At 43.0% G+C, this 21,596-nt stretch overlaps 1 protein-coding gene across 1 annotated transcript in view; it reads right to left on the reverse strand.

Annotated features, from left to right (window-relative positions):
* Oxsr1 (oxidative stress responsive kinase 1) overlaps nt 1-21,596 on the reverse strand; it is an 89,472-nt gene that overhangs the window by 66,235 nt on the left and 1,641 nt on the right. The window contains exon 2 of the mRNA XM_032911108.1: nt 5,464-5,576. Within this exon, the coding sequence (XP_032766999.1) occupies nt 5,464-5,576 (113 nt within the window). The remainder of the gene's footprint in view (nt 1-5,463; nt 5,577-21,596) is intronic.

Below are 21,596 nucleotides of genomic sequence, written 5' to 3' on the forward strand. Positions count from 1 at the left end.
GCCGGCCTGGACTCAGTGAGCTCCACCTGCTTTTACCTCCATAGAAGAGGATCAACGGTGTGCACTCCCACGCCTGGCACAGCTTCATTTAATTTATTAGTTAGGACTGAACCTGGAGCCTGACATAACAGACAGGCGCTGTAACGCTGCACTGCACCTCTAGCCTGACATAACAGACAGGCACCGTAACACTGCACTGCACCTCTAGCTTTTAAACTTGTCCCAACCTCCATTCTTGGTTTGGTTGTTGTTGCTGCTGTTGTTGTAGTTACTGTTTTGAGACGAGTTTCTCTGTGTAGCCCTGCTGCCCTGGAACTTGCTCTGTAGGCCAGGCTGAGCTAGAACTCAGACATCTGCCTCCCTTTGCCTCCTGAGTGCTGCTGGGATTAAAGAAGTGAGTCACCACCACCTTCCCTGCTCCATTTTTTTAGGTAATTCTTATTTATTAATTTTCATGTGCACTGGTATTCGGCCTGGATTTATGTCTATGTGTGAGTTGGATCACCTGGAACTTGGGTTACAGACACTTGTGAGCTGCCATGTGGGGTAGAAATGAATCTGGGTCCTCTGGAAGAAGAGCACCTCCTGCTCTTAACCTGAGCCATCTCTCCGGCCCCTCCCATTCCTTTTTAATGATGGCTTTCTTTGTTTATGAAACTCACCTTAATTTCTATGATTTACACAACTTCCCATTCAGAGAATTCAGTCAGTTCTTCATCCATATAGAAAAACTACGCCTCATGAAGTTCTTGAACCAGTACTAACACATTTTCTGTCTGAGAAATTTGAGGTTTTTATTCTTCTGTCACTATTACTACCTACACAGAGGGCCCCGTTACCTCAGTGAACTGTCCAGTGGACAGCTGTGAGTTGTACATAATTTATAGGTCCCCCTCAAAAAATATAAACACTGGGGGCTGGAGAAATGGCTCAGCGGTTAGAGCACTGACTGTTCTTCCAGGGGTCCTGAGTTCAATTCCCAGCAACCACATGGTGGCTCACAGCCATCTGTAATGGGATCTGATGCCCTCTTCTGGTGAGTCTGAAGACAGTGACAGTGTACTCATATATATAAATAAATAATTCTTTAAAAAATATATAAGGGTTGGGGATTTAGCTCAGTGGTAGAGCACTTGCCTAGCAAGCACAAGGCCCTGGGTTCGGTCCCCAGCTCTGAAAAAAAAGAAAAAAAAAAACTATTAAAAAAATTATAAACACTGAACTTTAAAAAAAAAAAAAAAAAAAAAAAGGAAAAAACAAAAAATTCCAAGAAAAAACCAAAATCAAACATTAATTAACTACCAATTCAGCAAAAAAAAAAAAAAAAAAAAAAAAAAAAAAAAAAAAAAAAAAAATTATACCAAAAAAAAAAAAAAAAAAAAAAAAAGGAGGTGGCACACTAGAGAGAGGCAGAGGAGGCAAGCAAATCTCTGAGTTCCAGGCCAGCCTGGTCTACAGAGCAAGTTGCAAAAAAGCCAGGGTTACACAGAGAAACCCTATCTCAAAAAACAAAAACAAAACAAAATGAAACTAATAGGCCTTATGACCTAAAACAGATATTGAAAAGAGGACCTGAGTTGAATCCTAGAATTTACCTGAGGCTTGGTGACATGCCCTGGTAATCCCAGCACCAACAGAGGAAGAGCTAACGGGATCTCTAAAGCTCACTGGCCAACTAACCTCCCCTAACCTGTGAGCTGCACGCCAGTGAGATTCTGCCTCAGAAACGATGTTGAAGGGACCTGGCTCATCAGTTAAGCACAAGCTGCTCTTTCAGAGGACTTAGATTTGCACCAACATGTGTCTCACACGTGTGTGTCTCAGTAACTCCAGTCCCAGGGGAATCTAATGATGTTTCTTCTGGCCTGTGGGGGAACCAGGCAGGCACACAGTACACAAGCATATAGGCAACACTCATACAAATAAAGCTTTTTTCTTAATGTTAAAAGACTGGGATCTTTAAATCAAACACAAAAGCTACTGCTGACAGCTGCCAAGCAAAAATGCCAAGGCTGACCTCTGACCTTCACACACACACACACACACACACACACACACACACACACACTGTCTCTCTCTCTCTCTCTCTCTCTCTCTCTCTCTCTCTCTCTCTTTTCCTAGTTTCCCGGTTTCTACAGGAACTCCAAGTTGAACACAAACTTAGGAATGTCAAGCAGGGATGCACAATGAAGCAGCATTTGCTTTTCTGTCCTGGGTTCCCTCGCTTGATACAGTTATTTTAGTTCCATCCATTTTCCTGCAAATCTCACACCCAGATCAAACCCGGGCCTTCATGCACTTCCTGAGCTATGTCACCTCACCAGCCTTGTTTGGTTTTTTGTTTTGTTTTTCTTTTTTAAGTAGAAAGGGTTAAGCAGAGCATAGATGGGGGATGGAAGAAATGAGGTGGTTGGGGGATAGTTAACTAAAACAAAGAGTGTGAAAACCTTGTAACCACATTTGAAAACATGCTCACAAAACAAAAACTACTTGTTTCAATGGAATCCATCACGTCAAACAAAAACCTATCTTAAAATAATGTAAATAAATGAAAATAATAAATGGGTTTGGGGGTGTGGTGGTTTGAATAAGAATGCCCCCTTACACTAACAGATCTGAATGCCTGACTACCACAGTAGCACTATCAAGTGTGGCCTTGCTGAAGATTTGTGTCTTTGTTGCAGGAAGTGTGTCACTGGGGATTGAGCGCTGAGCTTTTAGACCAAGTCCAGGGTCTGTCTTTCTCTCCACCGCTGCCTTCCAATCCAGATGTGAACTATCAGCTACCTCTCCAGAACCACGTCTGCCTGCATGACACTATGCTCCCACCACGGTGACAGTGGACTGAACCTCTGAACTGTAAGCCAGCCCCAGTAAAATGTTTCCCTTTATGAGCTGCCATGGTCATCATGTCTGTTCACATCAATAAAAACCCTAATACAGGGCTCAGGATCTTGCCTAGCCCAGATTAGCCTCAAGTTCACTATGTGGCTGAGTATGACCTTGAATTCCTAATCCTCAGGCCCTACCTTCTACATACTCAGAGTACAAACTGTACACAAACACCCTCCGACCAAAAAAAGCAAATGGCAGAGAGACAGTGGTATATCTTGTTTTTTATTTGTATGAAATCTGTGAGCATGTATGTTAGTGCATGACACGTGAATCTGGTACCTTCACGGCCAAAAGCATCAGGTATCCTAGAACTGCAGTTCAGAGTTACAGCTGGGCGCTAAGAACTAAACCTAGGTCCTAGTCTCTTAACTACTGAGCCATCTCCTCAGCACCCACACACTGGAATTCATAAATTACAGTTTTACTAAGGGGAGATATTTTTATTTTAACAGAATTAATTCAAAATTCACCTACTGCTTTTATCATCACTGCTGGCCCAAGGTTCAAACGGTGCCCTAAGATACTAGTACAACTGTTCCGCCAAGGTCTTGAAGTAGGATTACAAGCCTCCCCCCAACCAATGCTCTCCTACCGAGGTGACCAATGACTACAGCAACCACTGCTTTCTTCTGTGCACATGAGCATGCATGCATACCGCCATGCTGTGCTTACAGACGGACATCAGATGGACAGACATCAGAGGCCATCTTTACCCTGTGGGCCCTAGAGGTTAAACTCAGGTCATCATCAGTAAATGCCTTTTTAGCCTACCCCCGACTTTTCTGTCACTAACTGCATATACCATTTTAAAATATACTTTACCTTTATTTTACTACTTTATGTGTATAAATTTTCTGTCTACATGTATACTGCACGCATGCCTGGTGTTGATGGAGGTAAAAGGGCATCAGATCCCCTATGACTGGAGTTACCTATGGTGGCTGCCATGTGGGGACTGAGTGGGTTCTCTAGAAGAGCAACAAGGGCTCTTAATCATTGCACCAACTCTCAAGCCCCACTGTAAATACTCAGGAAAAAATCACTATAAAATAAAAATATCAATACACCCAATATGGCAGAGTACTGCTTTTGAATACCATACCGTTTGGGAAAGCCCACCAAGGGGCTGATCTATTTCTCCGTTAAGCAAAACAAGCAAAGAACAACTCACAGGATATAAACCTCAGCAGTGCAGCATTTACTAGCATACACACCCCAGATCTGACTGCTAACTCTGCAAAAATAATAACAAAATTTTAATAAATATGAAATGAGCTAAGCATGGTAGCTCACACTTTTAATCCCAGTTCTTAGGGGGCAAAGGCAGGCAGATCTCTGAAGCCCCAAGGCCAAGCTGGTTTACAAAAAAATTCCAGGACCACCAGTATGATAAAGAGAGACCCTGTCTCAAAATATGATTTTCAAAGCTAATCTTCCTTGCTAAGCACTTACTATGTATTACTCTGAGACAAGGTCTCTCTACATAGCCCTGGTTGTCCTGAAACTCACTATATAGCCTACTCAAGGCTATATTCTTAAACTGTACTGCTAATCCAAGAATATACCAGAAACACAAAACAATCCCTGTGAGGTTGCTTCTTTTAGGAATGGGGGGATAGAGAATATCAATCCCCAGAACCAACATAAAAGCATGACTCAGCACATGCTTTAATCCTAGCTCTGGGAAGATGCCGGGGCCTGACTGTCAGCCAGTCAAGTCAGTTAGCACGTCCCAGGCTCGCCTCAAACAGTGAAGTGGAAAGCAACTGAGGAAGGCACCCAGCACCGACCCAGCACTGACCCAGCACCGACCCAGCACTGACTCTGCCTACCTATGCACTTGCAGACCCACTAGTGGGTAATGTGTGAGAGCAGACTCTAAAAGAAGACTGTAAGCCAGCATGGTGGCACACACGTGCCTTTAATCTCAGCACTCAGATGACAGAAGCTGATGGATCTCTGTGGGTCTGAAAGTTCCAGAGTAACCTGAGGTATGTAGTGAGACCTCGTCTCCAAACAAAAACAAAAACCAAGTTTTTAAAATAAGTAGAGGTAAAGGATCCATGTTCTCTCTCCTCATCTTACATCAGTGTACAGAGCACACACTGATACTATGTTTCTCTAAGGCCAGCATCTTTTAAAACATTCTTGACCTAGGAATCAAAAATCCACAGTATTACTTAAAGAAGTAAGAACTAAGTAAGCACCATATGTATAAATAAGAACAAACATCAATCATACGATACTACAACACATGCTCGATAACCTATGTACAGTCAGTGGATACTACACACACATTTACTAAACCTACATGAGTAAACACACAGCTGCACAAGCCATTCCCTGTAAAGAACAACTATACAAAAAGAGCAAAATCATAAAAATGCTAGGAAATTAAAATAATCAGTCCAGAAAAAAGTATGTATTAAAAGTTATCCTCAGAGTCATAAGATTGTAAGTAATTTTTTAACTTACTTTGATTTTATAAATTTTATAATAATCATTAATGAAAATAAGTCAAACTACAAGACCATATTTCTCCATTTAGGAAGTATGATATATACATACCAGGAGCTCATCCATGCTCGTCTGACACTTCTCCAGGTTTATCCGTTTGATTGCCACTCTCTCCTTTTTGGGGGCACAGTAAGCTGCTTGGACCACAGCAGTTGCTCCACTCCCTGAAAACAAACACACAGTAAATAGATACATACGTAAGGCATGGCATTTCAAATCCCCACGCAGTTTCAACAATGACAAGGAAGCCTGCCCGTCCCACAGTGGAGGACAGACAAGGAGAAACACCCTTGAGAGCAGAGAATACACTTCGGAACTCAGGGCCGTAAGGAAAGGTTCCACCTGCCTACAAGCCTCACAGCTGAGTTCAAACCCACGGACTGCGTGTTGAAAAGAGAGACCTGATTCCAACAAGCTGTCCTCTGACCTCCACATTCATACACACACATACAAGATAAAGAAAAATGCAGTTTAGAATTTTTTTTAAAAAAGGCCTCAGCTATTTCATATCTATAGCCAATAAAGAACAGTGTAAAATATGAAAATTCATTAGGATTCTAGTTCTGAAGTCGGATAGCATAGACCCATACTTCTTGTTCTTTTCTACATAAGACTAAATACCATAAAAACAACTGAAAAATAACCACCAAAGGACTCTGAAGGTACAGAAAGGAGGTAGATAACCTAGAGATTGCAGGACTGGGAAAGTCCATGATGAGTTCACTGCCTTCTCCTCTCTCCCATACATTCCAAGCTGAACAGCAGAGGCCTGCACTCCAGAGAAAGAACAGACAGACAGCATACAAGCTAGGAAACTAGAAGAGCCTGCCCTCTGGCTACAGGTCTGTAAAAAGGGCAGCTCAGCATAGAACTAGTAGTCAGCCATTCCCCTGTCCTCATCCAGGAGAAGCACTGGTCCAAAGGACCCCAGCAGCATGGACTGGTCCCTACTCTACACCTGCAAGAGTGGCAGGTGCACACCTGCCTGTGTCTGTGCACACCTGTGGCAATGCCAAGGCAAGCAGCCTTTTACAGCACTTCAGGCCAGGACAGCTCCTGCAGTCACGGAGCAGGCCCCAGTGGACCTGAGCAACATTGCAAGAGCACTGAACACTACATCACCCTGAGGATTACAGTTCCTCACAACCATCTGTAATGGGATCTGATGCCCTCTTCTGGTGTCTGAAGTGAACTCATATACATAAAATAAATAAATAAATCTTTTTTTAAAATAAAAGCACATGCTGGGATGCTGGGAGCTCAATGATGTACAATCACAGGGGAGAGAATCCGTGAACTTTGAGTCAAGATCAATAGTTCATCTGAACAACAAAGAAAATGGTCTGAGGAAAAAGCCTTAGGTAGCAGTAGAGTAGCAGCAAGGCATCTATATTCCATGTAATACATAAAATAACATCCCCAGTCCCAAGACATAAATGTTCTAGTCTCCAAAACCTACAAGCATTTTACATCATCATCATCATCAGCATCATCATCATCATCATCATCATCACCATGCAACTGTAGGGCTGGAGAGATGGCTCAGTGGTCAAGAGCACTAGTTCCCAGCACCCACTTAGTAGTACACAATCACCTCTAACTCCAATTCTAAGGGACTCAAAGCCCTCCTCTGGCTTCCAACTGTACATAAATATACACACAGGGAAAACATCTACATATAAAAGAAAATATTAAAAAAATACTTGCTAGATATTACCAAATTAAAGCTCTAAAGCCAAGCATGGAAGTGCACAACTATAATGTCAGTACTCAAGCAGCACAAGCAAAAGATTAAGAGTCTTAGGCTAGGGGTTGGGGATTTAGCTCAGTGGTAGAGCGCTTACCTAGGAAGCGCAAGGCCCTGGGTTCGATCCCCAGCTCCGAAAAAAAAAGAAAAAGGAAAAAAAAAAGAGGCTAGGCTGAGCTACAGTCAGTTCCAGGTCCCAAAAATAAACAAACAAGGGAGGAAGGAAGGAAGGAAGGAAGGAACTTAGAGATAAAGATGATTTTGAATTATCTGGATGGCTCAATGCAATTCAAAGGATCCATGCAGTGAAAGAGGGAGCAGGAGTTCCATTAGACAAGATAAAGGCAGCAGAGGCTGGACTATATAACCGTAATACAGCTATATATGATAATAGCCACGAGCCAAGGAATGACTACTGACACAAGCTAAGGCATGGGAAAACCTAAAAATATACCAGTCTAACTCTGTGAAGTCCTGCATCAAAAACCCATATCGGCGGCTTTGCTTTATTTAAGATGTTCAGAACATGCAGAGTGAGAGAGAAAACGGTGGCTGCCAGGAGCTGAGAGGGTGAGTGGAAGTGACTGAGTCGTAAGCCGGGCTTATTCTTTCTCTTGGTGATAATTACAAAACACCCTGAATGCAAAAACTTGTAACCAAGTGTACATTTTAAAACGGCAACTTTTAACCAGGTATAATGACACACACTTCTGATCCTAGCACTCAGGAGGCAGAGAGGCAGGAGAATCTCTGTGAGGCAGCCTGATCTACATAGCCAGTTCTAGAACAGCCAGGATGACATAGAGACTCTGTATCCAAAAAAAGTAACCTTCATCTTATTTTCTTAGACTACTACAGCCTCTACATCCTGATCCAATAATTTTGAAAAGAGAATGAAGCAATGCTTCAAAAACCGCAGCTCAGCCACAGTGAAGAAGCTGAACTAATAATCTTCTTTAATATTTATTTATTTATTTATTCATTCATTCATTTATTATATATAAGTACACTGTAGCTGTCTTCAGACACACCAGAAGAGGGCATCAGATCCCATTACAGATGGTTGTGAGCCACCATGTGGTTGCTGGGATTTGAACTCAGGACCTCTGGAAGAGCAGTCAGTGCTCTTAACCACTGAGCCGTCTCTCCAGCCCTGATTCACCTAGCTTATGTTCCTTGGTTTCCCTTCTTGCAGCCAACTTCCAAACAGAAAGTTCAAGGCATTTATCAAGCCCTTTAATGTCATTCACACTCTCCTTGCTATAGCTAAAGGAGCTCTACCTGACGCTAGGCTCACCCTGGTACCCACCAGCGCTCGTCTCTGACTCCAGCCCCTGGAAGATGTTTCCCAGTCACCCTGACTACGTGAATCCCACTCAAAACTACAGTCATGCCTACCTCCTTGTTATGTGACTGCTTTTGCTTCTGTAACTTGCTGAAGCAGATTCCCAAAGATAATTTTGAGTTGCCTTAAACACTTAACTTGGCAGAATAGAACAATCTTTTGCTTGCTTTATAGATACTGAAGGTCTCTGTGTGGTTTTCACCTTTAAAAGTCCATCCCCATATCCCTCCTGCATGGTAATATCAAATGTGGCTCAGAGACTGTTATCCGGCTAGCAGCTCATCAATAAACCTTTATCTATACTTGGACTAAGTCTATGGTCTTTTCCCAGGAGTTACAAACTCCCTAACATTTGGAGTCCCCCCCCCCCCAGCAAGATCCCTGGGAGATCATAGACTCAGAACCAAGGGTCTGGGATAGGCCCCAGAGATCCAAAAATGCACTAACTGGACTGTCTATGGTCTCTTCCCATGGGTCACAAACTCAGCAACACTCTCCGTCTGCCCGAGCATCCCTCCCTCCTCCCCTCTCTGGCCCACATTTGCCTTCCTGACTGACTGGGTCATCTTGACATCTTACCTAGGTGGGATCCTCCTCCCCCAAATATGACATGATGTGCCTTTGCAAGTCACTCCTCAGACCGCCCAACTGCTTGACCCTGCACTAAGCACTTGGTGGCTGACTGAGCACATTCACTTATTTTCCATATCCTGGATGTAATTTATTTCCGCACCACCTCCGTGCACATCATGTGTCTTCCTTCTGTCTTTCTTTCTACAGATTAATCCCTGTGATGTCCTCTTTTCAAAGCCCTCCTCAAAGCTCGCCCATTTTTAAGCAGTACCACTAAACAGACTCAAATTCACACTGCAGCTCCACTCGCTGCTAGGGATAGAATAAATCTCCAGTTCACAGTCACGTGCCCAGCAGAGACATGCTCGGCTAATGGTTGCTACTATTCACTAATTTATCCACTACGTGATTTTAGTCATTTAAACTGTTCAAACACATGTATGTCTCAAGTATCATTTGGGCTAGGGTGAGCGTATTAAGGTTAAAAGGACTTAAATCTTCACCAAAACACAGAACGACACATTTTCTCTACCAGCTCTCCAATCTTTACAATTTCACTGAAATTACATGGGCTCCACTCCCAACATTTTAATCACCAGTATGATCATACGGTAAGCGTTCTCTTGTATAGTGAGCCCCAGATGGGAACACATTAAAAACTACAGGCAAAGAGTCATTATTAGATTTCCTCCCTCCTTCTCTATTATCTTATCTTCCTCTCAAATATAAAGCATTTTCAAAAACTGTTGGCAACTGAGTGGGAGGAAGAGTGCTTTATGTATTGCAGAGTAACTACAGCAATGAAAACAGCCCTTGAGTCCCCAGCTCCGAAAAAAAGAACCAAAAAAAAAAAAAAAAACAGCCCTTGGTACCCTGCCAGACACAAACCTCACAATGTTCCCATTCCTCTGGGGGAAAACTGCCTAGGCATAGACTCCCTTGTAACAAGCTTTTACTTTCAGTAGAGTTTAATAAGATTCAGAATCCACCTGTAAATGTGTTGTTGGGGAGACAGGTCCATCCATAAAGTACCTGCTACAAAAGCATGATGCCTAGAGCTCAGAAACCCATTAACTACATGAAAGCTGAGCATGGGAGCACATGCTGGTCGTCCTAGTGCTGGGGAGACAGAGACAGAGACAGGAGGGTCTTTGGGGGAGCACATGTTGGCCGTCCTAGTGCTGGGGAGACAGAGACAGGAGGGTCTTTGGAACCTACTGACCAGCTAATATTGAGTAATGAACCCCAGGTTCAGTAAGTACCTGGGTCTCAAATACAAGGTGCAGAACAACTAAAGAAGGAACCCTACATCGACACCTGCCTTCACATGTGTGCTACACATTGACGTGCACGCATACTACACAAAGAGAAACTTTTTACATTCCGTTCTTCATTTCATGTCTGTGGATGGATGTTTTGCCTCCACGTACCTGTGTGCACTGTGTGTACTTGGTGCTTTCAGGCCAGAGCAGAGCACTGAATCCCCTGGGACTAGAGTTACAGAGGGTTGTAAACTGTCACATAAGTGTTAGGAATCAAACCCATATCCTCTAGAATGAGCAATGCTCTTAACCACAGAACCATCTCTTCAGTCCTCCAAAACTACAATCAGCAGCAGCAGTAGCAGCAGTGGTGGCAGCATCCCCAGAGGACAGGACGATCTAAGATGAAGCCAGTACAGTGGTACTGAAAGGACTGGGATAACACCATCCTGTTCTAACTACATTCTGTATTTGCTGAGACAGTTCCCAACCCTCTATACCTCCCCAGCAGTTACATGTGCCTTGGCAATACACTTGAGAGTGCCACATCCTTGACCATGTTCCAGATATATTAACCAAAATAAAAAGTAAACTAAAGAAACTAACAAAGGTGTAAGTAAAGAGATTGTTATGTTATAGCTGAAATAATTATTACACCCTGACAGGAACAAACATTTCAAAGTTACTTTTACCCTAAGTTAACTTTAATTTAAATTATGTTCTTTGTGGTTTTTGCCTTTTAAAATTCTGTACCCACGCTTGGTCACCAAGAGACTATTCTGAAGCACAAGACCACCCTTGGTCTGGCCATTAAACTCTGAGTGGTTTGACCACCATGGGTGTCGGTAACTACCCCAGCGGATCATGTCATTACAGGGCTACAATCCAGTGTTCATCAGGATGAGTGAGGAGGATCCGGTTCCAAGGCAGCCCAGGCTCAGGGAGTTCAAGGTTAGCCAAGGTTACAAAGTAAAACCCCATCTCAACAACAAAACAAAACCCTAAATGTCAGGAAAGAGTATTGAGCAAAATGCTAAATAAAAGGATACCCAGTTAACATTTTCTGCAAGTAAGTGTGAGTAGTCATTAAGTAGCTAAGTCAGTGCCCTGTGTGGGGCCATGCCTTTAACCCTAGCACTTGCCAGGCAAGAGTGGGGTGATCTCTGGGTTCCAGGCCAGCCTGGTTACATGGGGAGCTCTAAGGCTACATAGTGAGAGCCAGCCTCACAATTAATCAATCAATCGATAACAATAAGCTGAAGATAGTGGTGCCTGCCTTTGGTCTCTCTGATCCCAGCACTTGGGAAGCAGAAGCAGGCAGATTTCTGTGAGTTCCATAATAGCCTGGTCTACAGAGCTAGTCCCAGGATAACCCGGGCTACACAGAGAACCCCTGACTCAAAAAACCAAATAAATACATTAAATAATGATGATGATGATAATTTTCTTTCTATAGGTTTTAGGGGTTTGGAGGTCTTTTTTTTTTTTTCTTCCAGACAGGGTTTGGTTTTCTGTGTAGTCCTGGTTGTCTGGTTGTCCTGAAACTTACTCTGTAGACCAGGCTGACCTAGAACTCAGAGATCCGCTTGCCTCTGCCTCCTGGGTGCTGTTTGTAGGAGTCAATGAGGAAGTATGGGCATATTTTTTTTCATCTTACACAATTTATGTTTTTATTCATAAGAAAAAAGCATTCTTATTACATTGAAATGAAATAATTATAGATTTCTGGGTTTGAAAAATGTAGAAAAAGAAATTTGATAATTTTGTTAATTGTTCTTTTTTTACTATTTATTTATTATTTATTTATTTATTATGAATAGCGTCTTCAGACACCAGAAGAAGGCATCAGATCCCATTATGGTTGAGAACCACCAGGTGGTTGCTGGGAATTGAACTCAGGACCTCTGGAAGAGCAGTCAGTGCTCTTAACCTCTGTAGCCCTGTTAATTGTTCTTAAATTACAAATCAACTCACAAATTTAAGAACACGATAGATAGGCATGATAGTACAGCCTTTACTCCTAGAACTCAGAGGCAGAGGCAGATGGTTCTGTGTGAATTCAAGACCAGCCCGGTCTACACAGTCAGTTAGAAGCCAGCCAGGGCTACATGGTTGAGACCCTGTCTCAAGAAAAAAAAAAAAGAAGAAGAAGCAGCGGTCTGGAGATTATATATATATATCCTTCTGCATTCTTAGTAGGATTACAAAATAACGTGAACTTTAGAATTACCTACTACCAAATGCTAGTAGTTTCCCTGTGACGTCCCATACTGACAAACAAGATTTACTTCACAGTTCAGACAACCCAGCAGCCATCCTCAACTATATGAAGCCAGCAGCACACTTCTGATTTCTGTACCTTCCTTAGCAGGAACTATAGATGCTTTTCTCTGCTTACCTTATGAGAAATGATTGACAATGCATTTGTGTTGCCTTCTCTTATGGTTGCCTTTATCTGCATAGCTGTCTAATAAAACACAAAATAATACTATCCCAATACTACCAAAATGCTCTGCAATTTGCTTTTTTTTTTTTTTTTAATTTTATTTATTTATTATATATTATGAGTACACTGTCACTATCTTCAGACACACCAGAAGAGGGCATCAGATCTCATTTCAGATGGTTGTGAGCCACCATGTGGTTGCTGGGGTTTGAACTCAGGACCTCAGGAAGAGCAGTCGGTGCTCTTAGCCACTGAGCCATCTCTCCAGCCCTGCAATTTGCTTTTTAAAGGCTGAACTTCTTTTGCTACTCTCTTGAGTACAACAGGGTTAGACAAAGTATGGATGATTTATTTAGACTCCCGTCTATGTACAAACCCATACAGAAAACTTAACCCTTCCTTGCTGTCAGTGAGAGGCCACTGTGTAACTCTTGGAAACAAGTAATTGAAGGAAGCTGATTGTGGGAAGAACAATTTTCAAATCATAGAAGATACAATGACTCTCCTACACAGAGTTTCTGTTTAAAACAATCTCACATCTGTATTATATGTTCACTAGTGATCAAGCTAAGTTTCCAAAGTATTCTCTCCTGGTATCTACAGCATTCTCAAATCTATTTCTGGGTCATATAAACTGACTAACTATAAACAAAACCTGAAGCCGGGAGTGGTGACACATACTTTTAATCCCAGCACTAGTCCGGGCAGAGGCAAGTGGTTCTTTGTGAGTTCGAGGCCAGCCAGGGCTGTTACAGAGACGTCCTATCTGGGAGGGGGAGAGGAGGGACCTGAAATGCTAGGCTGAACCATAATAATGAACGGCATGTCTACATATGCAAAAGCACGCTGGAGTTGAAACCTGTAGTTGCCACTCACTCACTCACTCACAGGGAAATGCCTTCCCACCCTCCCAGAGGATGCCTGCAACCGGAGGTACTAGAGAACCCTACAAATGTTGAGATTTTTCACACATAATTATAATATATTTTAGAAATCTCATTATTAAGATGTTTAGAAATCTTATTTCTAAATAAAGTTAAATAAATAACAAACTAAAATAGGCTAAAAATTAAGTTTAGAAATATCATCGCTGTTTTGACTGAGATAGTATCTCATAGCCTAGGCTGGCTTTGAACTCTCTCTGTAACAGAGATGACCATGAACTCCTCCTGCCTCTAACTATGCACTACTATATGATTACAGGCAGGAGCCAACACACTCAGCTCTGGGTTTTTTTTTTTTTTTTGTTTGTTTTGTTTTTTTTTTTTCCGGAGCTGGGGACCGAACCCAGGGCCTCACGCTTGCTAGGCAAGCGCCCTACCGCTGAGCTAAATCCCCAACCCCGGTTTTTTTTAATATTAAGTAAGATCTTTTGTATTGTAACTAAGTGGGTAAACTACACCTCTAATTATAGTCTTTTAAAAGCATAAGAATCTTGAACTCAACCTATGCTGTGTGTGTGTGTGTGTGTGTGTGTGTGTGTGTGTGTGTGTGTGTGTGTGTCACACACATGTAAAACAAAAGCTGGAGCTGTGGGTTGAGGTATAGCTCAGTATTTAAGAGTCCTGGCTGCTCTTCCAGAGACCCCAGCAACACGGTGGCTTCCAACCATCTGTAATGGGATGCGATGCCCCCTTCTGGCAGGCAGGTGTACATGCAGACAGAGCACTCATGTACTTAAGTAATAAAAATGAAAATAAATAAAAGTAGAGCTTCAAATGCAGCTTTGTGTTCTGTTATCAGGGAACTCTGGCACGTATGTGAGACCTGCCAGCATCACTGGGTCCTGCATGGGCCCATCACTGAGGGCTGGCTGAGTACAATACCGGGGTTTAGTCAGGGAATCCCCTCTGACAGAGAGAGAAGGCAAGCGAGCCATGGGCACTGAGCAGTGAGCGCTGACAGCACAAACAGCACTGACAACCATGACATGCAGTGAGAACACTGCAGCCAATCTCACTGTGCTACTCTGAAATTTTCCATTTAAAAATCTCAGGTAATAGGCTGGAGAGTTGGCTCAGCAGGTAAGAGCACTGACTGCTCTTCCTGAGGTCCTGGTTTCAAATCCCAGCAACCACATGGTGGCTCACAACCATCTGTAATGGGATCTGATGCCCTCTTCTGGTGTGTCTGCAGACAGCTACAGTGTACTTATAATAAATAAATAAATCTTTAAAAAAAAAAAAGTCACGCCTAATCCTTCCCAAAAGGTTCTACCAACTGAGGACCAAGTGTTCAGATACATGCGCCTATGTGGGCCATTGTCATTCAGACCACCACAGTGGAATAAGAGAACTAACTTACTTACAAGCTGACCTCCACTCCCACATGCATGCCCATACACATGCACACACACATCCACAAGGAAAAGTTCCTACAATGACTGAGACTCCCACGGCCAAGGTCTTGTATCTCAACTACACTATCTCTAGAATCTTCACCCGTGTGTTACCTCACTCTGCTCTTGCCACACCTACCTCAAGCTTCTCAGAGTCCCGCTCAGTTCCTGCTTAGAACAAGCTTTCTACAACAAACACACCAATTACTGCTTCATGCCCTTCAGGTCTTTCCTCAATCCTGAGCTGAGGCTTCCTGAGGTGAGGCTTTCCCTGACCTAATCACATTGGCACTCTCACTTCAGCCTCTAGCAACCTGCAATCCTTCATCATAGCAGGACCATATAACTTCAGGAAAGGAAGGATTTCTGGGTTTGCTTTCCCTGTGAACCCAGACCAGTGCCTGGTATACAACAGGTGTACAATAAAGACTTGAACAAATTATTCAAATCATGGGCTATTCTTCGGGGAAAGAAACTGCTCAGTTAGGAGAGCATGGAGGTGCCCAGTCTTGCTTTACTGTCATTGTCGTGCACACTGATGATAAATGAGCTCTTACTGTTGAGCATCTTACACACCTTTGCTTCCCGTCTAGTCATTACAATAATCCCATCACTCCGCTATCACTGACCCCACAGCAGTACACGCAAAGTTAGGCCTTAGGACTGACTCAGGTTAAGGCACACAACCATCATAACTCCAGTTTCAAGAATCAGACACACTCTTCCCCCCCCCCGCCCCCCGGAGCTGGGGACCGAACCCAGGGCCTTGCGCATGCTAGGCAAGCGCTCTACCACTGGGCTAAATCCCCAACCCCTAATCAGACACACTTTAAGGCATCCTCATGTGTGCACAGACCTACACACAGACAAAACACAGATACACAATTATAAATATTTTTTAAAAAATGTAGGTCAACCAGTTAGTGCAAGGCACAGCAGGGTTTTTTTTGTTTTGTTTTGTTTTTTTTTCTTTTTTTCGGAGCTGGGGACCGAACCCAGGGCCTTGAAGCGCTCTACCACTGTAGCAAGCGCTCTACCACTGAGCTAAATCCCCAACCCCAATTATTTTAATTTTTTAATGTCGTTAACTAATTCTTTACAAAAAAACTCTGGGTATGATTCATCTAATTTTGGGTTGCTTTTCATTTTGGTTTGTTTTCTTTTTTTTTTTCTTCTTTTTTTCGGAGCTGGGGACCGAACCCAGGGCCTTTCGCTCCCTAGGCAAGCACTCTACCGCTGAGCTAAATCCCCAGCCCCGGTTTGTTTTCTTTTTTAAGATTTATCTATTTATGTTATATATAAGTACTCTACTGCATGACCTGCATGCCAGAAGAGGACACCAGATCCCAAGATAGATGGTGGTGAGGCACCATGTGGTTACTGGGGATTGAACTCAGGACCTCTGGAAGAGCAGACAAAGCTCTTAACCACTGAGCCATCTCTGCAGCCCTGATTCACCCAGTTTTGACAAAAACAACACACTAGCTTTATTTTCAACTTGCTCCTATTTTATTGAAGTAATAACGTACTACCCAGTTAAAAAGCTTCATTCCCCAGACCCCTTTGCACATTACACGGTTCAAACCAATTAAACAGAAGTAACCAATCAAGGCTCCAGGAAGAGGCTCTCTGAAAGGTGCTAACTCATCTGTCAAGGCTTTGCCTTTCTGCTACACTCGTCTGGATGCAAGTGTGGAGTGAGAGGTGACCATGGAATGAGTCACAGGCTGGGCTGGGAGGTGTGAGAAGTCGAGAGACATAAGGTCTGGAGCACTGGCTACCTCAGGCTGCCTATGTAGGAGAGAAAGTTCGGAACTAAACCACGGCTATTTGTTTATGTTACATGCAGACAAACTCAGTGTCTGCTCTGACTCCAACAAGCTGAGGATCTAATGATGGCCTCACTGAGCTCTCCCACCCAACTAGGCAGAAAACAGATCACCACAGACAGAAAGAACATCAAGTCCTTCACAAGTCTGCATGTGGAAACCACGATTTTAAAGATTCAAATGAAAAGTTCATGTTAAAATGGTAAGGAGAAAGTAAAGAATAAAGCTAGAGAGGTGCCTTTGTCAAAGCTGGGTGAACTGTATTAACCAAAATCAAATCTTAAAACCAATCTAAAGTTCTCCAGTTTAAACCTAATTGGAAGTAACCGGTCATTACTCAGACTCAGATATGACAGTAAAAGCCACATGGCACAGTCCTTCCTTGCCTAGGTGGATTCTGCAAGGCTAGTTTTTGTCTGTCATCATGATGCAGTGTTAACACCACCGCCCGCAGTGCAGTGTACAGCCTTATACAGGTATACCCTGACTAGCAGAAACCCTTAATCCACCAAAACTTGACTGAACCTGACAGGGGGAGAGGGGACATGCAGAGATGTAGCAGCAAGGTGCAAAGCAGATTCCAATGTTTATTATAGGACTCCAGTTCTAATCATGGGACTGGAGAATGGCTCAGAGGGGAAAGTGACTTCGTAAACATGAAGACAGAGTTCAGACCAGCCCCTGTGTGAAAGCTGAGGCTGTGTCTGTGACCCCGGCACAGGGTGGAGGGTAGGGGTGCAGAGACAGGCAAAGTGGGGAGCCATAGGAGATACCCAGTGTCCACCTCTGTCCTCCACACAAGGGATGCACACAACTGCATACATAGATGTACATAGACCACCAAGCCCCCTCCCATACATAAATAAATTTTTTAAAGAGCTGAAATCACATAGAATGCCAAGGTTCACAGCAATATCAGAATCTGAGAAATATGAGACAAAGGAGTCAGGCATGGTAGTGCAGGCCTTGTAACATGGCTCTGAGAGGCAGAGGAAGATGGTTCTCCGTGGGTTCGAGGTTAGTCTGCTCTACATAGTGAGTTCCATCCAGACCCTGTCCACAAAAATAAAAAAAAAAAAAAAAAAAAAAACCAACTATTTTAGGAAACAAGCATTTAACACAAGCTGAACAGTATACAAAACAACCACTCTCAATTCAACAATAATCCCCATAACAAGTACCAAATGCACGATCACAAAGCTACTGTGTGGTAAAGACAAGGTTAGGCAGTCTAACCCCAAATTCCTTATTTTTAAAATTGCTTCCACACATATCAAATACAGTATGATCGTGCTAAATTCTTTTTTTAAACATTCTATTTTTATGTGTACACACACACACACACACACACACACACACACACACACACACACACTCACAGAGGCCAGAGTAAGGTGTCAAATCCCCTGTAGCTGAAGTTACAGGCAGCTGTGAGCCATCAAACACGGGTTCCGGGAATTGAACCTGGGGCTCTAGAATAACAGCAAGTGCTCTAAACTACTGAACCATTTCTCCAGTCATAATACACTGACATTTTCTAATGCAAAACTAGACTAGAAATGAGCTCAAGTTACTAAATCATTGATCAACTATGATATTAATACCTTTTACAGTAATCATTTAGGAAACTTTAAAGCTTGCCAAAACATCTTTAAGATGATAAATAAAATCTTTGAAAGGAAGCTTTTGAACTCTGACCTGTATGTTTAACATGATCCCAGGGCAGGTTTCCTGTTGTTTCACCATAAAGGAGAACAAGGGGCCAAAGAGAGGGCCCACAGGGTAAAGGTACCTGGTGACCTGAGCCTGATCCCCAGAACCAACGTGGTAGCGTGAGAGAAAACTCCCAAAAGTTGTTCTCTCGTATTCTACACCTCAATGTCTTTGAGAACAAAAAAAGGTGGTTTATCTCTCACCATACCAAAAAAAACAAAACCTCGAAATATATCAGACTTAGATGTCACAGCTACAACTAAAATGCTTAAAGAAAATATCAAAACATCTCTATGAGACTGGGTTAGTAAAGATGTTTTAGGTATTATCTACACCAAAAGCAAAATCAATATAAAAAGAAACTTTAGAAAATATAAAATTTTTAGCAAGGCTCAGGCCTATAATCCCAACCCTCTGAAGCAGAGGCAGAGAGGCAGGAGGGTTGCCTCAAGTTCCAGGACAGCCTGATCTACCTGGGCCAGTTCCAGGCCAGTACATAACTAGACCCTGTCTCAAAACAAATTAATAAAAAAAAATTAATCAAAATTTCTAGAGCCAGGCATGTTAGCATACCTTTAATCCCAGCACGTGGGAAGCAGAAGCCAGCCTGGTCTATATAGGGAGTTCCAGGTCAGCCAGAGCTACGTGGTAAGACCTTGTCTTGGGGAGAGGAGAGGGAAAAAGAAATGAAAAGAGAGGGAGAAAGGGAGGGAGGGGGAAAAAGGCCACCAATTCAGACAGCCTGGGCTCCAAGGAGGAGCCTTGCCTCAAAAAAGTACTGAAGTGCAACCCAGGTAATAAAATTCAAGGTGAGCAAGCACATGAAACGATCCTCACCATCATTAGTCCTCAGAAATGGAGTAAGATACCAATTCACACCCACTGCAGCAGCGCGATAACCAGAGAGACTGGGCTAGCCATACACTTCAGCAGCAAAGCACGCGCTTAGCATGTGTGAGGCCCTGGTGCTCCCCTGAACACAGGATACGTTCACACATACAAAGACAAACTGCAGACTGCTAAGCTTTAGAGAGAAAGACTTCTCACACAAAGCAGTAGAACATAAAACGGTGGGAGCACTCTGAGTGAACGTTTTGGCAGTTTACAGACAAAAGTTGACTTACTATTATGACCTTGCAATTCTACTCCTGGGTTTCCACATTGTCCAATAAGACTTGATAATACTAAAGGTTTATTCCAAACAGCCAAGGAACAGAAACAATCCAATACCCATCAACTGCTGTCCAATTAAAAGGAACTATGTATAACCGTTACTGCGTGCTATGGGACACGGCTGAGCCTCAGCAAATACGCAAAGTAAGGGATGACAAACACCAAGGAGTTCACATTATGTGATCATCCTATATGAAATGTCCAGAGGAAAATCTATGCAGGCAGAAAATAAGGTTTTAGCTGCCTGGGGCTGGGGCGGAACAGGGAGTGAGTTACAGCTAATGGACATGAGGCATCGTTTTGGAATGAGAGAAATGTTCTAAAACTGGATTGTGGTGACGACTGAACAACTCTGTAAATTTACTAAAATAATACTGAACTTTAATCAGGTTATTTTATGGGATAAATAGTATATTTTCACAAATATAAAGTTTTAAAAATAAGTGTGCTATGTGACAGAAGCCAAACACCAAAGGTCACATTATTATAGAATCCTATTTAAGTAAAATGTCCAGAAAAGACAAACTAAAAGGCAAAAATAAATGTGTGGTTGCCTGGGACTGGGAGCAAGAAGCACAAAGGAAATCTCCCTGGGATGACAGAGATAAATAATCTAAAGCTGGATGATGTATTTGCTGGCTACACAGTAAACATACTAAAAGAAGAAAAATCACATTATGACTGAAATTCATTGTATTAAGTCAGACAATACAGTTTAAGGTTTCTTTTTATTTTTTATCCATGTGTATATGTGCACATCTATATCCAAATGCCCCATATGTACAAGTGCCTGAGGGCAGAAGCCGTCCTCAGAGCCCCTGGAGGGTGTATTACAGGCAGCTGTGAACCGCCTGGTGTTGGTGTTAGGAACCAAACTCGGGGCCTCTGGAAGAGCAGTGCATGCTCCTAACTGCTAGGCCATCTCTCCAGCTGGCAGGCTGTTTTGTAAAAGTTGACCAAAGCATGCTGGTGTTCTTAACCCAGGATGAGCTGTGGGCCACCTTGTGACTGGGTGCGAAACCATTCTCAGAACTAGCAGTACCTTTGCACTGTCCACTCAGACATCCTGTCCTACAGTTATCATGGTCAAGTGTCGCTAAATCCCCACGGCCCTTGCAGCTCTCAGTGTTTGTACAGAACAGCAAAAGCATCAGGAATGATAACTACAACCTGTCCTCTCACCCCAGTCAGGCTGTAGACAAGCAGGGGATACACACCCCACCAGATGGAAAGGACAGTGTCACTCTTCCAGAATAACAGAATCCCCTTTCTTTACCGTTCTGATGTCACTCTGGAATCTCCCATCTAAACCCTTCCCTCGTTATGAAATTAAGGTCCCAAGAATCAAGAGTCTTTACAAAAAGAGAGATGTACCTAGCTCAAGCAGTACATGCCAAAGACCCAACATGCATCAAGGTCAGGCCTACGAAGTGACCTAAAGATGAGAGTCTTTATGTTTTATTACACTTCTTGGGGGTGGGGGATGGACTATAAGCTTCTCCTTGCACCACTCGGGTTCCAGGAATGGAACTCAGGTCATCAGGCCGGGTGGATAAAGTATAAAGCTGAAATGTTGAGAAATGGCAGCAGCCAAGTCGAGCAACCTGAGACCTGCCTTAAAAAAAAAAGAAAGAAAGAAAGAAAGAAAGAAAGAAAGAAAGAGGAAAAAAATGGGGGGGCTGGGGAGATAGCGCAGGGTAAAGTGTTTGCAGAGGGAGCACAACAACCTCAGTTTGGATGCCCAGCACCCATGTGAGG

The sequence above is a fragment of the Rattus rattus genome, chromosome 8 (assembly GCF_011064425.1).
Source record: "Rattus rattus isolate New Zealand chromosome 8, Rrattus_CSIRO_v1, whole genome shotgun sequence".
Classification (NCBI taxonomy): domain Eukaryota; kingdom Metazoa; phylum Chordata; class Mammalia; order Rodentia; family Muridae; genus Rattus; species Rattus rattus.